The 21130-nt window shown below is 46.7% G+C and overlaps 1 protein-coding gene across 2 annotated transcripts in view; it reads right to left on the bottom strand.

The window, feature by feature from the left end:
- Positions 1 to 21130, bottom strand: part of GLS (glutaminase) — an 811930-nt gene that overhangs the window by 525124 nt on the left and 265676 nt on the right. For both annotated transcript variants that reach the window (XM_086955380.1, XM_086955381.1), the window contains exon 7: positions 20332 to 20390. In XM_086955380.1, the coding sequence (XP_086811506.1) occupies positions 20332 to 20390 (59 nt within the window). The remainder of the gene's footprint in view (positions 1 to 20331; positions 20391 to 21130) is intronic.

Genomic DNA, 21130 nt, shown 5'->3' with positions numbered 1-21130 from the left:
TCATGAGTTGAGACAACACCAGGTTGAGCTGCCAAATTGGAGGAGGAGGGCGAACTGGAGGATACACCTGAAACAAGCCTTTCAAAAACTGTTTAACAATTCTAGAGGACCATAGGGACGGGCCTGAAGAAGTGCGTCGAAATTTGATATGGCTGCCAGATGCACCTTTACAGAAGAATGTGCAAGCCCAGATTTAGCCAATGATAGAATATATGGCAAAATTTGATGAGGCAGAGATTTGTAAGGATGGAGACCTTGCCTTTGACACCACAGGCAGAACCTCTTCCATTTTGCCTTGTATGTTTTATTAGTGCTCGGTGCTCGAGCCTGGGACAAAACCTCAACAGAGATGGAATCTGTTGCAAGCGAATCGGATGATCCTGGGAGAGAAGAAGGAGTTCTGTGTACCAGAACTGCCGGGGCCAAGCTGGTGCAATGAGAATCATCTTGCATGGCTCCGCCTTGATTTTCCTGAGTACCCGTGGTATGAGGGGAATTGGCGGAAAAGCGTAAAAGAATGCGTCGTACCAGGCAATCGAAAGTGTGTTCCCCAAAGATCCCTGATGGTGAACTTTGCTTGCGTAGAACCGGCATTTGGCGTTCTCCGGGGACGCAAAGAGGTCTATGGTCGGTGTTCCCCAGACCGAGAACACTCCCTCCAGAATGGACTGGTTCAATTCCCATTCGTGAGTCACTTCTGTCTGGCGACTCAGAGCATCCGCTGTGATATTGAGAGAACCTGCCAGGTGTTCGGCCTGCCGATTGATCTTGTGAAGAATCGCATAATCCCAGATTCTTTGAGCTTCCTTGGACAGAGTTTGAGATCTCGTTCCCCCTTGTTTGTTGATGTAGTGCATGGCCGTCGTATTGTCCGTCCGGACCAGCACTGTTTGATTCTGAACTTTGAGAAGGAAAGCCTGCAAAGCTAACCGAATGGCCGTCAGCTCCAAAAAGTTTATATGGCACTGGCGTTGCTCTGGACTCCAGTATCCGCTGACTTGAAGTTCTCGGAGCACTGCTCCCCAGCCTTCCAAGGAGGCATCCGTGGTCATGATCATAGGAGATGGAGGAATCCTGAATGTCAGCCCTTCTGCGATGTTGTCTTTCACCAGCCACCACTCGCATGCCTTTCTCATTTCTGGCGTTACCAACACCTTGTCATTGAAAGAGCCCTCTGCTTGGCACCATTGTTTGTCTAGCTCATCCTGCAGAGGACGCATTCGCAGCCTGCAGTGCGGTATTAATGGTATGCAGGATGGCATCGACCCGAGCAGGGACTTGTAGAGTCGGACTGAAAGGCATTTCTTTTTCTGCACCTGGCTCGCCGAGATGATCAATTTCTGTTGACGCTTGTCTGACGGACGAGCTGTCCATCGTCTTGTGTCTAAAATGGCCCCAAGGAATTTTGTGGACCTGGAAGGTTGCAGGACTGACTTGTTCTTGTTGAGCTGAAGGCCCAGGTGACTGAACAATTGGATGCAAGTTGAAACGGCTCGGGAAGTTTCCTTGAAAGATGGAGCTCTGACTAGCCAGTCGTCCAAGTAGGGAAAAACTTCCAGGGATTGCTTTCTGAGAAAGGCCCCCACAGGCGCTAACACTTTTGTGAATATCCGTGGTGCAGACTGAAGGCCAAACGGAAGCACCTTGAATTGGAAATGGCTCTTGCCTACTGTGAAGCGTAAATATTGTCTGTGAGCTGGGTGTATCGGTACGTGGAAGTACGCATCTTCCAAATCCAGAGACGCCAAATAGCCGCCTGGGTTTAGTAGACTAAGAATATCCTGGAGAGTGACCATCCTGAAAGACAGTTTGATGAGATAGGCGTTGAGCTCTCGTAGGTTTAAGATGGGACGCCAAGTGTCTGCTGTCTTCCGAACCAGAAAGAACCTGGAATAAAAGCCTTTGCCCCTCTGAGAGAGAGGTACCGGCTCTATTTCCCCCTTGATGAATAGCTGGTGGGCCTCGAGATGTAACAGTCCCAGATGTTTCGTGCGGTTGGCGCCTGGAGCTCTTGTTGGAGGAAGATCTTGGAATTCCAACATATGGCCACTCTGAACAATATTCAGGACTCACCGGTCCGATGTTATACTCTTCCAGCTGTCCAGACAGAAAGAGATCCTGCCCCCCACTGATATGACTGGAAGGGGAGGAACAGTAGTAAGAGCCAGGAGGCCGCTATTGCCTCTTGGCATTGTCGCGTCCCTGGCGGTTCTGACGCCCTCTCTGAGATTGGCGAGAGAAAGACCCCGATTGGCCCTGGCGTTGGTTCGAATATTGAGTCTTATAAAACTGCGAAGACTGCGATGAATACCTCTGCTGGTTGTTGCCTCTATAGGAAGAGAAACCTCTGCCCCGTGCTCCTCTAAATGAGACCTTTTGATAGGTCAACGATCCCAAGGACTTAGCCATGTCAGTGTCCTTTTTTATACTTTGCAGGGCGTCATCAACATGCTTACCGAAAAGCATCTCACCATCAAATGGGAGGTCCAGGATCTTATTTTGGACCTCCTGACGGAACTAGGTGGCTCGCAACCAGCCCTGACGGCGCAACACCGCCGACCCTGCCAAAGCACGGAAAGCCGTAGAAGCTATGTCCATAGCAGAATCAATTACTTCGGAGGATGATTTTTCTCCCTCCAGCAGAACTCTCCTGGCTTCTTCCTTTGTTGAGTCTGGCAGTTGTTCCACAAACGGCTCTAAGTCACACCACATCTGGCGATCGTATCTGCCTAGAATGGCTAGAGCATTTGCTGCTCGAACAAGGAGGCTGGCCATGGAAGAAAACCTCTTCCCCACGTTATCCAAGCGCCTACCATCCTTGTCGGGAGGCGTAGTCAGAGGCGTCGATGGGTTTTTGGATTTGCTTTGCGCGGCCTGCGAGATCACAGAATCAGGCTTAGGCTGCCCAAGAAGACACGCCGGACTGCCATCCGGAGCTCTATATTTCTTCTCCAGCCGGGGAAGAACAGGGATGACAGTGGCCGGATTCTGCATGATCTTGACCCCCTCATCCCACACATGGGATGTGGGGGCCAGCGCTGCAGGCCCACATACTGCTAGTGGGCCTGCAGCGCTGGTGTCGCCACCCACAGAAGCTGCCTTTTAAAATGTGACTAGGGTCTGCCATTGCAGAACCTGCTTGCAGTCTGGTACTGTCATGCTGGCTGGGCAAGTGCACCAACTTGCCAGCTCCTAAACCTTCCCATAACTTCATATTAGTCACCCCTATGGTAGGCCCTAGGGCAGGGTGCATTGTAAGTGTAAGGTAGGACATGCCCTGATGTGTGTGGCATGTCCTAATAGTGAATTACAGCCAAATTTGTTTTTCACGATTGTAAGGCTACCTGTTCTCCTAGGCCAAGATGGGCTGCTGGAAATATTACACCCTATAATCCCAGCAGGCTCAGGGAACATGGTAGAAAGTCAAGTTTAGTACACCTGAACTCAGAATAATAAAATACATCTTTTAGTAAAGTTTATTTTAATATCCCGTGTTTGCAAATGCTACTTTTAGAAAGCTAGCATTTGCTTGCCTAACCATTTCAGCCCGCCTCTGCTAGGATGTGTATCTGACTGTCTGGGTTATGTGAGTGACAGGGGTGGGGGATGACAGGTGGTGAATGCTAGGATTACACCTTAGTGGGAGGTGGGAGTGCCCCTGGACTCTTAATGGGTCTGTGCTCTGCCACCACAATGCTGGCTCCGCCCCCTGGGGAGCGACTGATGACTCAGCCGGCACCTGGCCCAGGAAGGGCGAAGCACTGTCAACAAGCTACTCCTGGCTGCCCCTGTTCACACAATGCTGGCTCCACCTCCTGTGGAGCGTCTGATGTGCCTGCCCCTCACACTGAAAGCAGAAGCCAGATTACACCCCACAAAGTGCTCAGAGACTGAAAGAAGGTATGCAAAGGCCCCCCTGGCCTGAAAAGACAAAAGAAATACTGTATAAAAGTAGGAGCCCTGCTCCTTTTAAATCAGAATCCTGTTTCCCACAAAGAACCTCTGCCCAACTAGAAGGAGAAGAAGACGCTGGAAGGACTGGCCTGCTGCTTGCCTTGCTGAGGAAGGAGAGGAAAGACTTGGAAAAGACTTTGCAGACTTGTGCTTTGAAACATTCTCCAAGGTGAGGTTCCGTGACGATCGTAAGTGGTGTTTTGGACTCGCACGAATATGGTCGAGTCTGGTATCTATGAACCGCAAATGACGAGTTTAGTGGGCGTGCGCAGTTTCGCTGTGCTAGCCTAAGCCGTTCGTTTGTTTCGTGGGTTTCTACATCCGAGCCCACGGGTTCCATCTTAGATATGGCATCCATTTTGTTTCTTGCCCTCAAGTAGCCAGCGAACGGACGCTGTCCGCTTCGCGACCCTGGGATTCCCAAGACTCTTGCGGAAGACACGTTTCCTTTGAAAGTGTCTTTATGATGAGGGGGATGACACTGTAAGGCAGATGGCCTCGCTCGAGGCACATCTTGCCGTATCGCTCTATTGTCTCAGCCGTGCATCTCATTAGGCACGTCCCTTTGATGCCTGTAGCTCGTGTTTCCCGATACCACCCCTTTTTACACCCTTTCCAATCTCCCCACTGTTTCTGTCTTCCTCTGCACCTGTTTTCTGTTCCTTCTTCGATCTGTTTACTGCCAATTGGAATGTACTAATGGTGGGAAGATGAGTTTTACAGTTGGGAACCACCAAATGTTTCCGTACTTATGTTCCGGGCCCTGAATGCATCAAGGCAACCCCTCCTGGAGATTACGATGGGAACCGAGTTGTAAACCTTTGTGTACAATGTTAACCTATGAGAGAAATGTGTATAAAAGGAGCGACCTACAGTAGCAATTTGAAGCAGTCTCCTCGAACCTACACACGCTGTACTTCTTGTGACTTCTGTGTTCCCTGCAGTAATAAACCTCGAATCTTTGACGCCGAAGGAAGTGTCCCGTGTCTCTGTCATTTGTACGCCGGAACAGGTTACCCACGAAGGTTTCAGGTGTTGTCCCCTGGCACCGCTGGGTCTTAGAATAACCCAGTCCTTCAGTTGGCGCCCAACGTGGGGCTGCATCAGTGGTACCGGTCCAAGCCCGACGATCGTGAGGAACTTCGTGTGAAATCTCCGAGGGAAGGTGCACCCCGCTTCATCGATCCTGTTGTCGAAATAAGTGGCCCGACGACTTTTCCCGCGAAGATTCCCGCCTCCTGACGGCTGCGACGGACTGCTTCCCTGACTGTAGACCTGTTTTGGCGCCTGGCGTAGACCTTGGTACAGCGAGACGATTGACGGGCCTTCCTGGTGACGCCATCGATCTTTGAGTTAAGTATTTGTGGGTCGCTCCCAGAGTCCTTAGTTGTGGTTGCTTAGTTGTTGCATGGTTCCATTGCATTTGTGGTTCTTAGTACTTGGTTCTTTGTTGTGATATTTGACGTCTGCAGCCGCCAAAAACCGAGGGTTTTTGCTCTTTGCAGGGACTTGGTAAATCCTGTAACCCTTGAAGTTTGTGAAACTCGGCTAGTGTGCAAGATGCCTGGTCGCAGTACTTTGTTCAGTTGTTTTAGACGTTGTGGTACGGATTCCCGACTGGAGGACTCGTGTCCGATACCTCCGGTTGGAACTCCAACTTATGAGCTCTATAGTAAGCACGGGTTAGGTCCGATTACCTTTAATGAATATTGGATTCGCTATACTAAAAAGGATGGTGTCCTTAGTTGGCCACCTCATGATAGCTTCGAGACCCCGATATTAGATAACCTTGAGGCTAAATTGTTTAATGCTTTTCGGTTATGGCGTAAAGAAGCCAAACAGAGAGAAATCAGACTGTTCAAACGTAATCAGAGAGATGGAGTTGCTACCACGGTAAGAAAAGCGGAGCAATTTCAGCGAGATAAGGAGGAAAAGGAAAAGGAAGTTTTCGATAGACTTCAGCGCATGTCTGTAGATAATTGTTATCCTGCTTTGCCGACGGAGTCGGATAAGAAAGAGGAATCAGTTGAGGATCCTTTACTGTCCTATCTTCTGAAGTCACCCCCTCCGTACGCACAGGGTACCACGACTCCTGTGGTTCCTCCTGTACCTGTTCCTGTACCTGTTCCTCACCCTGTTCCTCAACCTGTTCCCGTTCTCCCGACTGTTCCTGCTCCCTTGCCTACTTCTGTTCCTACTGCTCCCCCGTTTGTACTTCCTCATACTCCTGCTCCCGCTGCTGCTCCTGTTCTACTTACTCCTACTGTTCCTTCTGTTTCTGACTCCTCTCTTGTTAATCCCTTATGCTATACTTCTCCATCTATCCGACGTCGTACTCCTTTAGTTGCTGCTAACTTTTCCAGTTCCCTTGGACCTATTTCTTAGTCCGCTGGTTCGGACGGTCCTCAAAGACGTAGTCAGCTTCCCGGTAATAGGGAACGAGCCGCGCTGTATAATATGGCGATGGCTTGGATGCAATACCCCATTAGGAATCCTCCACGTTCGGTATTGAATACGTTTGGTCAATTCAATATACCGACACAAAGATATGTTTTTAAAGAAATGTGCAAGGTTTTACGTGACCAAATATCGGCTGATGCATCTGACGATGTAATGACTGCTTTGACTAATCTACAGCTTCAGTTTTCGAGCGGAATGATAGTAGGTTCTAATGTCCGACGCGCTGTTGAGCAGCTGTTATCTTTTCGTCCCTCTCTAATGCCCGAGCATTGTTCGTAGAAGACATTGAGGGGCCGTTAGAAGCATCTGGTCAGTATCCCATGCGTGAAGTTCCACCAGTGTGGATGCCAGGTGATAATGCTCAAGTTCCACCGATTTTGCCGCATTTTCAGAGAGTGTGGATCCATCTCCCTTGGAAACGATCAGATGTTTTGCAGGTAAAGCAATCTTTGCCTGACCCTCGCAAAAATCCTGCAGGGTATTATAAAGAATTATCGCAGCTCGTAGATGCTACTATAATGAATCTTGCCGATATCGACATGCTGTTTGGCAATATTGTTCCGCAACCGGTATGGGCAAAGATCCGGCAAGAAAACCATGCGGCAGAATTAGGGGGTGATTGGGCTGCTCTTATTGCGGCAGATACACAACAAATTGGTGGGGCTAAACCTGAACAGCTTATTACCGCTCTCCCTCAGAGAATCATTACCCTAATGAAAACGCTTATGCCAGCCATGAAAGTGAATTGGGATAAGTTGTCTGCTTGCAAACAGAAGAAGGACGAGAGTGTCTCTGATTTCTTTACGAGATTTGAGGAGGCATTCATCGATCATAGTGGCCAGGATATGGGTACCGAGGGTGGTCAGAGGTTGTTCGTGGACAAATTTGTCTCTAACTTGTTGCCTGACTTGAGCAACAAGTTGAAAAATTCTGAGAGCGCGTGGGCTGTTTCTACTTCTGCTCAAATATTGGCCACAGCGCAGTATTATGAGAATAGGGAGAAAGAAGAGAATGATCGCGCTGATAAGAAGACGAAAGAACTCAAAACTAAAGTGTTGTTGCAGCAGGCGTATCCTCCGCGTTCGAATCAGAATGATTCGCAACAGCGTAATCGATCGCAGTCTCAGTCAAATAGACCGCAATCTCGAAATGACTCCTCTACGCAGAGATCTTCGTTGGGGTACAATCAGTGTGCTTATTGTAGACAGGAGGGTCATTTGAAATTCGATTGTCCAGTCTTACGTGAACGAAATAGTGGCAGTGCATCTAGAGGAGGTCGTAGTGGTCCGCAACAGGCATCACGTGGTAGGGGTAGGGGTACTCAAAATGATCGTTCAGATAATTCGACAGATTCGAACAATTGTTTTGATCAACGTGGATCATCGCAAGGTAGATCTGCGCAGTACAATGTAGATGATTATTACGTCGATCAGGAAACTAACGACGGTAATTACTAGGACAGCCATAGACAAGGAGAGGGAGTAGTATCAGTTCCTGTTGATCAGAGAGGGCCTTACGTCGCAGTTGCCACCTCGGGCGTCGTTGAGCCTTTTCTGTTGGACACTGGTGCAGCGAAAAGTTCCATCATGCATTCGAAACTCCCTGGCGCACCTTTGTCTGGCTTAACAAATGTTTCCGTTGGATTCTCTGGCGCCCCCGTTAGCAATCCAGTTTCACACCCTTTACCTCTTACCATTGGGCCTCGTGAGCTGCAAGCTCCCTTGATTTTGACCACTGGTTGTGGTGAAAATCTTTTGGGTCTGGATTTGCTGAAACGTCTGTATGCGACTTTGTATTGTTCTCCTGCGGGAGTAAAGCTTACTTTGGGTGAGAGAGTTATCTCTCCAATGTACTTGTCTCTCGATAAGCTTCCACCGGAATTGAGCTCGCTTCCTGCATCTTTGTGGGCAACAGGTCCCAATGACGTGGGCCTGCTTGACATCTCCCCTTATGTTGTTCACTTGAAATCTAACGTGCGACTACCACGTATTCCCCAGTATCGTATCTCCCTTGATGGTGAACGAGCACTGTTAGCCATCATCTACGATTTGATTGAGAAAGACGTTATCGAGGAGACACGGGGAAACGTGTGCAACAGCCCTGTACTGCCCATTTTGAAACGTACTGACCCTTCGAAACCACCTGTTTATCGTTTTGTTATCGATTTACGGGAGGTGAATAAAATTGTGATTCCTCAGTTCCCTGTGGTGCCTGACATTACGGCTCTACTGACTCTGATTCCAGCTTATGCATCTTGGTTTTCAGTGATCGATCTGAAGAATGCGTTCTTCAGCATTCCGATTGCTGAAGAGAGTAGAGATCTTTTCGGTTTCTCTCTTGGAGGCCGCAGCTTCCGGTTTAAACGTGCTCCTCAGGGCTACTGTGAGAGTCCATCGATATACAGTCAAGCCCTGAAGGGCCAACTTGATGCATTTGTGTTGCCGGCTGGTGCAGCCTTGATCCAATACGTCGACGACCTATTGGTGGCCGCAGATACTCAGGACATTTGCAAAACTGCAACGGTGTCGTTGTTGCAACATCTCTGTGACTTACATCACAAGGTGTCACCTTCTAAACTACAATATTGTTGTCAAGAAGTAACCTATCTAGGTCACTTATTGTCAAAGGAGGGAAGAAGGTTGACCCCAGAGAGAATTGCAGCGATTGCGCAAATGACTGTGCCAACAACTCAGAGAGATGTGCGTGCCTTTTTAGGTATCACGTCATACTGCAGGCAGTGGATTCCAAATTTTTCATTGCTAGCGAAACCATTAGTAGCTCTTACATGCAAGGACGTTCCAACTCCTTTGCCATGGACGGAAGAATGTCAGAAAAGTTTTTCTGAATTGCGTGACGCGTTGTGTTCGGATCCTGTGTTAGGCACTCCTGACTACAGCAAGCCGTTTACATTATACGTGCACGAGAGGGAAGGTTGCGCGTTGAGTGTCTTGACGCAACCTTTCGGTGGTAAGCAGCGTCCATGTGCATATTTTTCCTCGACCTTGGACCCAGTAGCAAGAGCATTGCCGAGTTGTCTGAGGGCAACGGCGGCAGCTGCGGTGTCCATCCGACAATCTGCAGGGTTGGTCATGGATAATATGCTTACGGTGATGGTTCCGCATGCAGTTGACACTCTTTTGAATCGTACGAAAACTCAGCACTTGACGAGTGCAAGGTTGTCTGGGTATGAGTTGACGCTTTTGGCAAGTCATATTCAAATAAAACGTTGTAATGTCCTGAACCCGGCGACTTTGTTGCCAATTAGTATGGAATCAGATGAAGTAACACCTCATGACTGCTACTTGCGGACTGAGGAGGAAACAAAAGGTCGTGTGGACCTTAAAAACACTCCTTTGCAAGATCCCGATGGGACCTTGTATGTGGATGGTTCATGTTTTAAATTGCCGAATGGTGATGTGACGACTGCGTATGCTGTGGTAACTTTGAATACTGTTGTGGAGACTGCGAGATTGAATCAGAATTCTGCCCAAGCTGCAGAACTGATCGCTTTGACTAGAGCGTGTGTGTTGTCGAAAGGGAAACGTGTGAATGTGTTTACCGACAGCCAATATGCTTTTGGCGTCGCTCATAGCTTTGGACGATTGTGGAGAGAGAGAGGTTTTATGACGTCGCATGGTACTAAGATACAGCATGGACAGCTTGTGAACGATCTTTTGGATGCAGTTACTTTGCCTAAGCAGGTAGCGATTGTTAAATGTAGTGCGCATCGTAAGGTGACGGATGATGTTGGCCGTGGGAATGCGTTTGCGGATGAGATTGCTAAGGAGACTGCCCGGAACCTTAGCACGAGAATGTATGTGACAAGTTCGGTTAGGTGGCCTACAGAGACTGGTATGTGTGAGGATACTATTGAGAGTGTGAAAGCGATTCAGAACGAGGCCACTGAGACTGAAAAGGCGAAGTGGAAAGAGAGTACGGGAAAGTTGGATGCGAATGGTTGTTGGATTGATTTGTCAGATCATAAGAGATGGATGTTGCCAGATGCGTATGTGCTAGCTGTTGGCACACGGGTTAGCGCATATTAGTGCGAGAGGTATCTGCAAGTTGTTGTCCCTTGTGTGGAAGAATGACGGTATTACTAAATGTGCTGAGAGATTGGTCAAGAATTGCATGATATGTATGTTGTACAATCCTGGTAAGGGAACCCCTACACCTCCTGGCCATTTTGCTCCCCCTTCATGTCCCTTTGAAGTAATTCAGCTGGACTTCATCCATATGGAGCGATGCAATAACCTGAAGTATGTTTTAGTGGTGGTTTGCGCATTCTCCCGATGGATTGAAGCCTACCCTCTCAAAGACAATACTGCTCTGTCCACTGCGAAAATCCTACTGAAGGAATACTTTCCTCGGTATGGAATGCCACGAATTGTATGGTCTGATAACGGAAGTGAGTTTGTGGGGAGTGTGATGAAGAATGTGTGTAAGGGCCTTGGAATTACTCAAAAATTCCATAGCGCCAATCATCCCCAGTCAGCAGGTTTAGTCGAAGGGTATAATGGCACCCTTAAACTAAAACTAGCGAAGATTCAGGCTACGACTGGTCTCTCGTGGCCTGACGCTTTGCCTCTGGCTCTGTTGTCAACAAGGGCGACTGTACACTCCCGAGTAGGGCTCAGTCCCTACGAAATAGTGTTCGGCCGTCCTGCGAATGTTTGGGGGTCCCTAGACCGAGTGTGTTTTCAGATCTCGAATATCCAATGTTGATCGATTATCTTCATGATCTGACTACTAAACTGAGGTTAATTCACCAACAGGTCTTTGAAGCATTACCGACGCAGACGGAGGGTCCAGGCCACCAGCTCCAGCCCGGAGACTGGGTGGTGACGAGGAACTTTGGAAGGAAACGCAATCTCGAACCTCGCTTTACTGGACCCTACCAAGTCCTCCTTGCCATGAGAACTGCTGTTCGTCTGGAAGGCCGAAAGCACTGGGTGCATGCCACCCATACTAAAAAGGTTCCAATACCTTTACCAGCGGACTCGTGGGTGAGGAAGGGCATTGCCTCGTCTGAAACTGAAGCCTCGCAAACCTTCGTACCTTTCAGCGACGCTCAGCCTGTCGGAGAATCCTCAGTGCAGCAGAAAGACATTGTTGAACATTTGCCATCACGAGATTCAAGATCTGAACAATTGACTGATCAACAGAACTCTGTTCCCTCATCAGATCCATTGTTTGACGAACAGACACGTCCTGGGAGAAGCCGTTACTCTTTGCGATCTAATACCAAGGACAAATAAATTTTCGTTTCTGTCCCTCGACATCTACGTTACCCCTTTTGCCACGATCAGTCTAAACACACGTACAACTGTGATTTTTGTAAATATTGAGTTTTTTCCACATGTGTTTTTGCTTCCACAGCTGAGAGACTTTGTATATATTTGTGAATTAGAATACCTTACATCCAGGTGAGCCGTAGGGCCGCGCGTGTACTTCCTTCTGGTTAGTAAGTCTAGACACTAGGTCTGAGACCGTCGGTTCCTGGGAACTCCTGGGGATTGACTACTGCTACACAGAACGAAGTGCGTCAAGAAACGTTGCGGACGGTTTTAGGGGATGGCGTTTTCAAAGCTGATGGACTTGGAAAAAGCTCAGGCGCAAAGATTCAAACTGCAACAGATTACTCGTACCAAATGCTTTATGTTTCAGGTGTTCCTTCTGTTTCTAATTGTTTCTTCGTTATTGGCGGGTGGGGTGTATTACATGATACAGTACTTCCTACCTTCTGCCATACCTACTCCTACTTCTGAACCTCAAACTACCTCCACTGTGTCCCCTCATTCCTTCCATATCTTACCCCAACACGAACAGGCTAGACGTGCAGAATTCAGAAATAATTCCTTCATTCAGCTCCTTCATCAGCATCAGTTGGTGGTTAATACTACCAATTGTTGGGTGTGTGGGTTAATGCCACATACCACAGATAAAGGAATTCCATATCTGGTCCTTCCTTATAGCTCCCAGGGTTCAGCTCGAGCATTACAAACAATGTTTCGCAGTGCACTAGATTCCTACCCCAATCGAGAGCCACGTCCTCCGCACTTTGGTCCTGGTCCGTACCACAAGCCTTTGGCTATAGCGATCGCTGATCTAGATAGGGATATCTATGAGCCGTCGCTCATTCCAGAGGAAGAGGTGCGAGCCTATAGGGATCTGAGTGAGGCTGAGTATAGTGCGCTCGTGGGTGAAAGACAGCTTAGAAGCTCGTCTCCAATATGGATCGTACCCCACCTTGGTAATTTCTGTTTAAAAGGTCGTGGCCGAAGATCGAGAGCATATCTTGGAGAGAGTGCTTGCTCCGAGACGTATGTTTTGCCGATGCTCTCTACCCCTGTGTTTCTGACTGCCAAGGGTACGTACTTTGTCTGTCATGATCGTGCGTATACGTGGTTGCCCTCCGACTTTGCGGGCACATGTTATATTGCAAATTTGTTGCCTCCAACGTTTACCGTTGATGCAGACTATCACAAGACTAGAGTTGTGAGGGGCGTGATTAGCGAAGAGGACACTGCCGGTCAAGAGGCAGGAGACTTTTTCAAGGGTTTCTTTCCGTTTTGGGGACCTATGGTCAATAGTAGGAACCTGAGACAGTTGACTCGAGTGGTGGAATCGACCGCTAATATCACTGCCAGTTCCCTTGGTAATATCACCGCAGAACTTCAGGCAGACAGGCTTATGACGCTACAAAACCGTATGGTTTTAGACGTTGTTTTAGCAGATCGAGGTGGAGTATGTAAAGTGATCCATTCGAGCTGCTGTATTTTCATTCCAGATAACGCTCCGACTGTCTATCAAGCCATCTCAAAGTTGCATAAGATCTCTGAGTCCATACACGTGGACGTAGGGGATTGGACGCTACTTGGGTGGTTTTGGGGCCTGATGTCGACTTGGGTTGGAAAATTCTGATGATCATCAGAGTCGTTGCAGCATTCCTGTTCACGTGTTGCCTTTGTGTGCAGTGTGGTCCTGCCTTATGTGGCCTCTGTGCTACAACGTGTATGAGACAGCCGCCTGTTACCAAAGGAGCTCAGATGGACAGAGTTATGTTGCAGCAACATCTAGATGGTCTGATGAATATCGAATATGATTCCGACTAGTGCTTGCCTACATGAGGGCAAAAGGAGCGTCTGAGGTTCCGTGACGATCGTAAGTGGTGTTTTGGACTCGCACGAATATGGTCGAGTCTGGTATCTATGAACTGCAAATGACGAGTTTAGTGGGCGTGCGCAGTTTCGCTGTGCTAGCCTAAGCCGTTCGTTTGTTTCGTGGGTTTCTACATCCGAGCCCACGGGTTCCATCTTAGATATGGCATCCATTTTGTTTCTTGCCCTCAAGTAGCCAGCGAACGGACGCTGTCCGCTTCGCGACCCTGGGATTCCCAAGACTCTTGCGGAAGACAAGTTTCCTTTGAAAGTGTCTTTATGATGAGGGGGATGACACTGTAAGGCAGATGGCCCGCTCGAGGCACATCTTGCCGTATCGCTCTATTGTCTCAGCCGTGCATCTTATTAGGCACGTCCCTTTGATGCCTGTAGCTCGTGTTTCCCGATACCACCCCTTTTTACACCCTTTCCAATCTCCCCACTGTTTCTGTCTTCCTCTGCACCTGTTTTCTGTTCCTTCTTCGATCTGTTTACTGCCAATTGGAATGTACTAATGGTGGGAAGATGGGTTTTACAGTTGGGAACCACCAAATGTTTCCGTACTTATGTTCCGGGCCCTGAATGCATCAAGGCAACCCCTCCTGGAGATTACGATGGGAACCGAGTTGTAAACCTTTGTGTACAATGTTAACCTATGAGAGAAATGTGTATAAAAGGAGCGACCTACAGTAGCAATTTGAAGCAGTCTCCTCGAACCTACACACGCTGTACTTCTTGTGACTTCTGTGTTCCCTGCAGTAATAAACCTCGAATCTTTGACGCCGAAGGAAGTGTCCCGTGTCTCTGTCATTTGTACGCCGGAACAGGTTACCCACGAAGGTTTCAGGTGTTGTCCCCTGGCACCGCTGGGTCTTAGAATAACCCAGTCCTTCAAAGGGCTTGATTGAGCTTGCTCCCTGAACTGAACCCCAGGACCAGTGGGTTCTCCTGTGCTTTGGCTCGTCTTCTGTCTGAGGCCGAGTATTTCCTCCCACTGGAGGTGAAGTCTGCCCCTCTCGCCCCCACCTAGGGCCGTGGTACCCGGCAGCCAGCCTGCCCTCTTGCCCTTGAGAGCCTTGCTCCGTTCGGAGTCGCTCTCTGCCCCAGGGCTAAGGCCGGCCGCTCCTCTACCCCTGCCTGCTTCACGGAGCGCTTGAGCGCGACTTCAGCCCCTCCCGCCGGAATCCCCGGGACGCAAGCAGCCTGCCGCCTGGACGGCCGCCCGTGCATCTGATTGCAACCGGCCGCCCCGCTTTCAGCTGTTCCCCCCCCCCGGAGAGGCCGCGCCGCACTGTGAAGGGAGCCCCCCTCGTTATCGTCTGTACTGAGGGCTCCCGTGCTGCGCCTTGCCTCCCGGAGATCCTCCGCTGTAAGAAGAGACCCCATTCACTGACCGGACCGAGTCGCGCTGCTCGGGCACGACTCGGCCAACCCCCAAAGGAATCAAGGCATCCGTAACGAACTGACATCGGGCTCGGGGCCCGCAACTTGTTATTTCCCCGTCCTCTGAGCCTTCCCGCACCACTGAGCCCGGCTCGCATCCAGCTCTGTCACCGGTCCGACCGGAGCCGCTGGGAAGAGCCGTACGCGGCATAGGCGTGCTCACGCCCGATGCGTGAGCCGCGGTAGGGTCTGGGTCAATTTCCCTCGAAGAGAGCGAGGGAAGCGCAACGAAGGCCAAAGACTGGTCTGGGGGCCCCCAAACTTGTGCCAAAGGGTGCTTGGAAGTAGCTGGGACAAAGAAAATCATTTTGAAACTATCTGGAACTGAAAGAACAATTCTTTAAGTAAACTAAGAAGAAACGCTTGCCTATTTTCAATCTGTGGTCCAACAAAAACGTTATTAAGTCTGAACTGCTCAAATATATATATATATTTTACATAAAGGAACGTATTTTTTTACAATACCTGCCTGGTGTCCATTTGTGGGGGGATTTGCATAGATTACTGTGTGTTATTACAAATGCTTAACTAATTAACGCCTGAAGAATAGCCTTGGCTGCTCACGCCACGCACCTAGAGGGTGAGCAAGGGTAATTTTAAGGGGTCATCATTCACCCTGACTTAGAGGAGAGGGTCCCTGCTTGTCACAAGTTACTTGCGCCAACCAGAGACCCCCAATTCTAATAGCAGTTTATTATATTAATCAACACACCCTAAGTCTGTCATTAGCTCGAACGCAGAGATAAAGCATGTCAATGAGGCTGCGATATTGGCAGTCCAAAAGAATCAAACACAGAGTGGAGAGAAGGTCCCATTACAAGGGCTCGCGCTGGAGAAAAAAAAACTGCGAACAGGAGTGCTCTTTCAGCAGCTCTGTGGCAAGCTGTTGAGCTTTCCCTGCTTTTGCAGGGTTAACGCTTCAATTATTTTCAGACTCCTCTAAGGAAGGTTTATGAGAAGGAGACTGTGGTAGAAAGTTGAAGGCTAGGGGTTAGTCTTTCAAATGATTTAGACGTGAATGGCAATGTGCACTTTAAGTTACTGATGATTTGGGGCTGCATTCACAGTGTCCAGCTTCAGTGCACTACAACAAGGATTATCATTGCCACTTGAAAATGAGTGTTACGAAGACTATCGGTTTTTAGGCTTCCGTATGTGCTATCAACTTATGTATATTTTCTAATGCTCAAACTTCTCCCCTTAACTCAAGCACTCTTGCACACAATCACATACTTACCCACACACCCTCAAAAATTCCTAAACTTAAACACTCACCCACTAGTCGCTCAGGCGCAGTTCTTTCAACTTACATATATATTGGCTCACACACTCCATCTGACTTAATTAGTGAGGAAGTGAATTCGGTAGTCAGTGAAAAGATGTCGCTATAGATAATATTTGCTTGTTGATAAAATATGGAAAGAAAAGGGTGCACATGTCTAACGTAGAATTAGCATAACGGGCATGATTGAGCCACTGAAGACCACTACCCCTTCCACGGGCCTTAGTAATGTTTAATTCACAGTGTCCCAATTTCAGAATTTAAACATTTTCAGCATTATTTACAACAAAATCACTGTTACTCATTTATCCTAAACAGATAACAACCATTGACAAAGCTAAACATCCTCTCTGGTGTAAAAAGTTTGTCAGTTGCTGGGTTATATATCTGGATGCAAACACTTTAACAATTGCTTTATTAACCTTCTTGCTTTCTCAAATATGCTTGAAAATGCACCATTTGCCCACTATTTTGCAAACTTTTCTCAGGGGAGAACCCGCCTCTCGAGCCCCTTCCCTTATGACAGTCAGTCTCGCTCGCTACACCCAGTAGACACCAGGCATTCACCAGAACTTTTCCGTCCTGCCACTTTCAAAGGTAACCAGCCGCCACTGGCATCTTATATGTGTATGTATGTGTGATAGAGAAAAATCAAATAGATTTCTTTTCTATCACCACGGTGTCCCTGAGATTAGTCAACTAAAAGCATTGACCCCACTTGAACTATGCATTGAGTGGAGTCTGGCGGGGCTACAAAATCTTGTCCTTCACACTCAGAGTTGGTGCATTGAACGAAGTTCACTAGGGCCACTTGTGGGTGGGAAAGCCAACCTTGTAGGTCGGAGACTCAGCTACACAACAATGCCTCTCTGCAACACTCTACTCTCCACTCTACTCCACTGTACAACACATGCCACTCCACCCCACTTTACCCCACTCTACTCTACAACACAGAACTGCAGTATACTCCACTGTGCTACACTACTCCACTCTACGCCAGAACACTCTACGCCTTTGTATACCACTCCACTGTACGACACTCTATGCCACTCCACTCTTACCACACTGTACAACACACCAGTCCACTCTACTCCACAGTACACCTCTCCTCTGTATGTGATTCTACTCCACTCTACAACACTCCACTTCACTGTACAACTCCACTTCACTGTACGTCACTCCAGTCTATGTTACTCCAGTCCTTGCCATGACACTGAACGCCACTCCACTCTATGCTATTCCACTCCACTCTTCGCTATTCAACTCCACGCCACTACAATATGTATCACTCCACTCTACAATGTTCAACTCTATGCCACACAACTCTACTGTACGCTATTCCACTTTACACTGCTAATCTCTATGCCACTCCTCTCTACAGTACGTTACTCTATGCCACTCCACTCTACACTACTTCTGTCAACGGTATTCCACTCTATGCTACTCCACTTTACTGTATGCCACTCCATTCCACTGTACACCACTCCAATGTACGCCACTCTACACTATTCCACTCCATTGTATGCTACGCCACTCCCTTTACATCAGTGTTTGCCATTCTACAGTGTTCCACTCTATTCCTCTCCACTCTACTGTAAGCTATTCCACTGTACACCAATCCACTCTATGCCACCCCGCCCTACTCTACGTCACTTAACTCTACTCTATACCACTTCGCTCTATGGTACTCCATTCCATTGTATGCCACTCCACGCAATTCCACTGTTTGCCACTCAACTGTTTGCTAATCCACCCTGTGTTACTTCACTCTATGTTATTCGACTCAACTCCTCTCGAAACCTTTGTACGCTACGCCACTCTATGCTATTCCACTCTACACCACTCCACTTTATGCCAATCCGCTCCACTCTACCCCACTCCAATCTACCCTATTCCACTGTACTCCACTCCACTCTAACCAACTCCAAGCCACTCACCGCCACTCTACATCACCCAACGCCACTCCAATATACATGACTCTATGCCATTCCACTGTATGCCACTCCCCTCTACTCTATTCTACAACACTTCACTCACCTTCACTGTACTCTATTCTATGACATTTCATTTACAACTGGACACTTTTTTTATAAAAAAAATTAAAACTATTGAAATTTAATGCAAAAAAGTAAAGTTTAAAGGTTAGTTATAGTTATGGAAACTTTATTTATTCTTTCTATACAAACCAAGCTTAAACTACATGAAGATTTTAAATTCTAAAGTTTTATAATTTGCGCACATCTGCAAATTACTATAACTCACGCATATCCATACACAATGTTGTTAAATCACTAGCCAGCTAGTACATTTGTTTGTATAGAAAGAATAAATACATTTTCCCTAACTATACCTGATGTTTAACCTTAGTTTTTTTTCATTGAATTAATTACTCATTAACTTTTATTATTATTTGTTACTACAAATCATTATGCATGTATGAATGTGGGACTGGAAGATCCGGCTGCGGAATGAGGGAGTGCCTGTTCAAATGATGGGGTGAGCCTTTATCCATTTCTTTTTTGTGTTTGAGTATGTACATATTGCTTTCATTGAGTTCTTAGGGTGCCAAGGTGCTGAAGGCTTTTGTTTGGAAAATCGTGTTTACAATGCTCTATTGGTGTGAATGTAAAAGCCTCATTTTGTTGAGGTAACTCTTCTAGTCATGCATACTGTTGTAGGTAGCTGTTGAAGTTGATGTTGAGGAACGACTAACGCATACTGCAGCCGATATTAGCATAACTCCAAGCTATCGGGTCTACACGAAAGACTTGGCTTCTGTCTGGTATTGGCTCAATTTATATCGACCCGAAAAAGGAACTTGACCTGTATGGAAACTTGGAAAGACCATCAGAAAAACAGCAACAACTTTCCTGAAAAACTACAGGATTTCTAGTTTCTTTTTGGACAGAATGTGTCTATACCGTCCCTTGGTGAAAGAAAATGACGTCCCAGGAGTTTTGTGAAAGACGATCTGCAGACAGAGGAAAGCTAATTTGACGTATGGATCAGCATTGGACCTCAAATCTTTCCAATATTTCCTGTAAGGTAAAATTCCACTTCAACATCACATCACCATGAAACCCTCTTAACGATCGGAGTACGTTTTCTTTTGCGTAAATATCTTTCTATATTGTAAATTATCCACTAGTTGTAGAACTGCAACAGGCTGTGCATCATGTTTAATTATGTGTAGTGCAAATATCCTAAGTAAAACTGGGTTTTGTAAAAAAAAAAAAAAAAAAAAACTTGAAGGTTTCCCCTACCGTTAAGAGGAAACATAGAAACTCAAATACTCATCAAGTCATACATGTACTAAGTTAACAGTATTATTCAGCTGTACTGCACCAAATGGTATTAGGGCTCATTACAGATAGCTCAAATTATCATGGTATATATAAACGGAGAAGAACATTTTGATCTTCAACAGAAGAATCATTTCTTTTACACAAACATTATAGAGAACATCTCACATTTGAATGACAATTTAGTAGGTCATTGGTAGGTTTTTAGAAGGGAAGGAAGTATCTGTTTAGAAAAAGGCATACAGGTGGAGGCTCCTGAATCCAAAGAGTGGGGTTTGGTCGAATGTCAAGGACAGAATTCCAGGTAATAGTTGTGGCTCCAATGAAGGAATGCCTCTTGGCAAAATAAATACTTCCAAATTTAGGGAGGTTCTATTTCTGAGGTTTCTTTGGCCACTTAATATAAAAAGCAGATCAGTTAGTGGGGTGGTGCTCAGTTGAATGGCTTTTAGGCAAAGCAGCAACATTTACAATTGATCATTTTAATAATTTTTTCAATATATTTTGAAAGAATTGATATACAAAAAATTAAATTTTATAATGTATTAGGAGAAGCCATGAATTGCCTTTTTACACATGGAGTTAAACTGAAAACATGAATTTAGTCAGTGACATAATAAAATGCATATGGTGCCTCGATCTCCATTGACAATAGGAAAAGTACACATTATTTGAGCTTTATGGAAAAAAGCAGCAATACTATATTAGCCACAACAATATGCAAACTTACCTTAATTAAAGAAGATATTACAATTGCTCCAGCATTCACCATTGGATTGTGAGGTTGATCTGTGAAATATTACACCAAAACACAACTTTATTACCGCAAAGAATTGCAACTGTTAAATAATTCAACAATTCTGGATAGTAATGAGCTCTATGAGCAACTTAATTAATTCTTTCATGCTTTCATTGGCTCAGATACAAACACTGATAAGAAGAAGCATTATAATATTACAGTTGTCTTTATGGTGACCCCGTTACTCCTATTCCCTTTTCTCGCTCATACGTGTAAAAATGAACTGCCACAATCATGTGATAATAAACTAGAAACGGTTTCTTAAAGTGGTAAAAACCAATGATATGTGTACAACTAAACATCAATCTTAGTACCAGTAGCAAAATCGTGTTGGACAATCTTGGAGATGTGGAGATGGGTGTTGGTAATTGGTTTAGAAATACATGAATTACAACAAACGTCCTAGGCAGCAAATCAAATGCAGTCAACTGCGTAGACTTGGGTGCAACACCTCTGGGATGCTCTAGAAGTAGAGGCCTGATCGGAGGACAGAGGCTCATGCCCAGAAGTTCCTTGTACCATACTCTTCTGCCCTAATCTGAAGTCACTAGGATGACTTGGCCCAGTCACTCCTGATCTGCTCTGGACACTACACCCAGAATACAGACGTTAGGAGAACTTAGGTAAGCTATCTTTACAGCTCCAGCAAGAACTGGAGATGTATTAAAAATCATGCCACCAAAAAAGGTAAACCAATATTAAGCAGATAAATTAACCAGAAGCTGGTGAA

Source organism: Lissotriton vulgaris, chromosome 2_1 (genome assembly GCF_964263255.1).
Source record: "Lissotriton vulgaris chromosome 2_1, aLisVul1.2, whole genome shotgun sequence".
NCBI lineage: Eukaryota > Metazoa > Chordata > Amphibia > Caudata > Salamandridae > Lissotriton > Lissotriton vulgaris.
The sequence above is the reverse complement of the archived record's forward strand: the minus strand, read 5'-3'. Positions and strand labels throughout refer to the sequence as shown.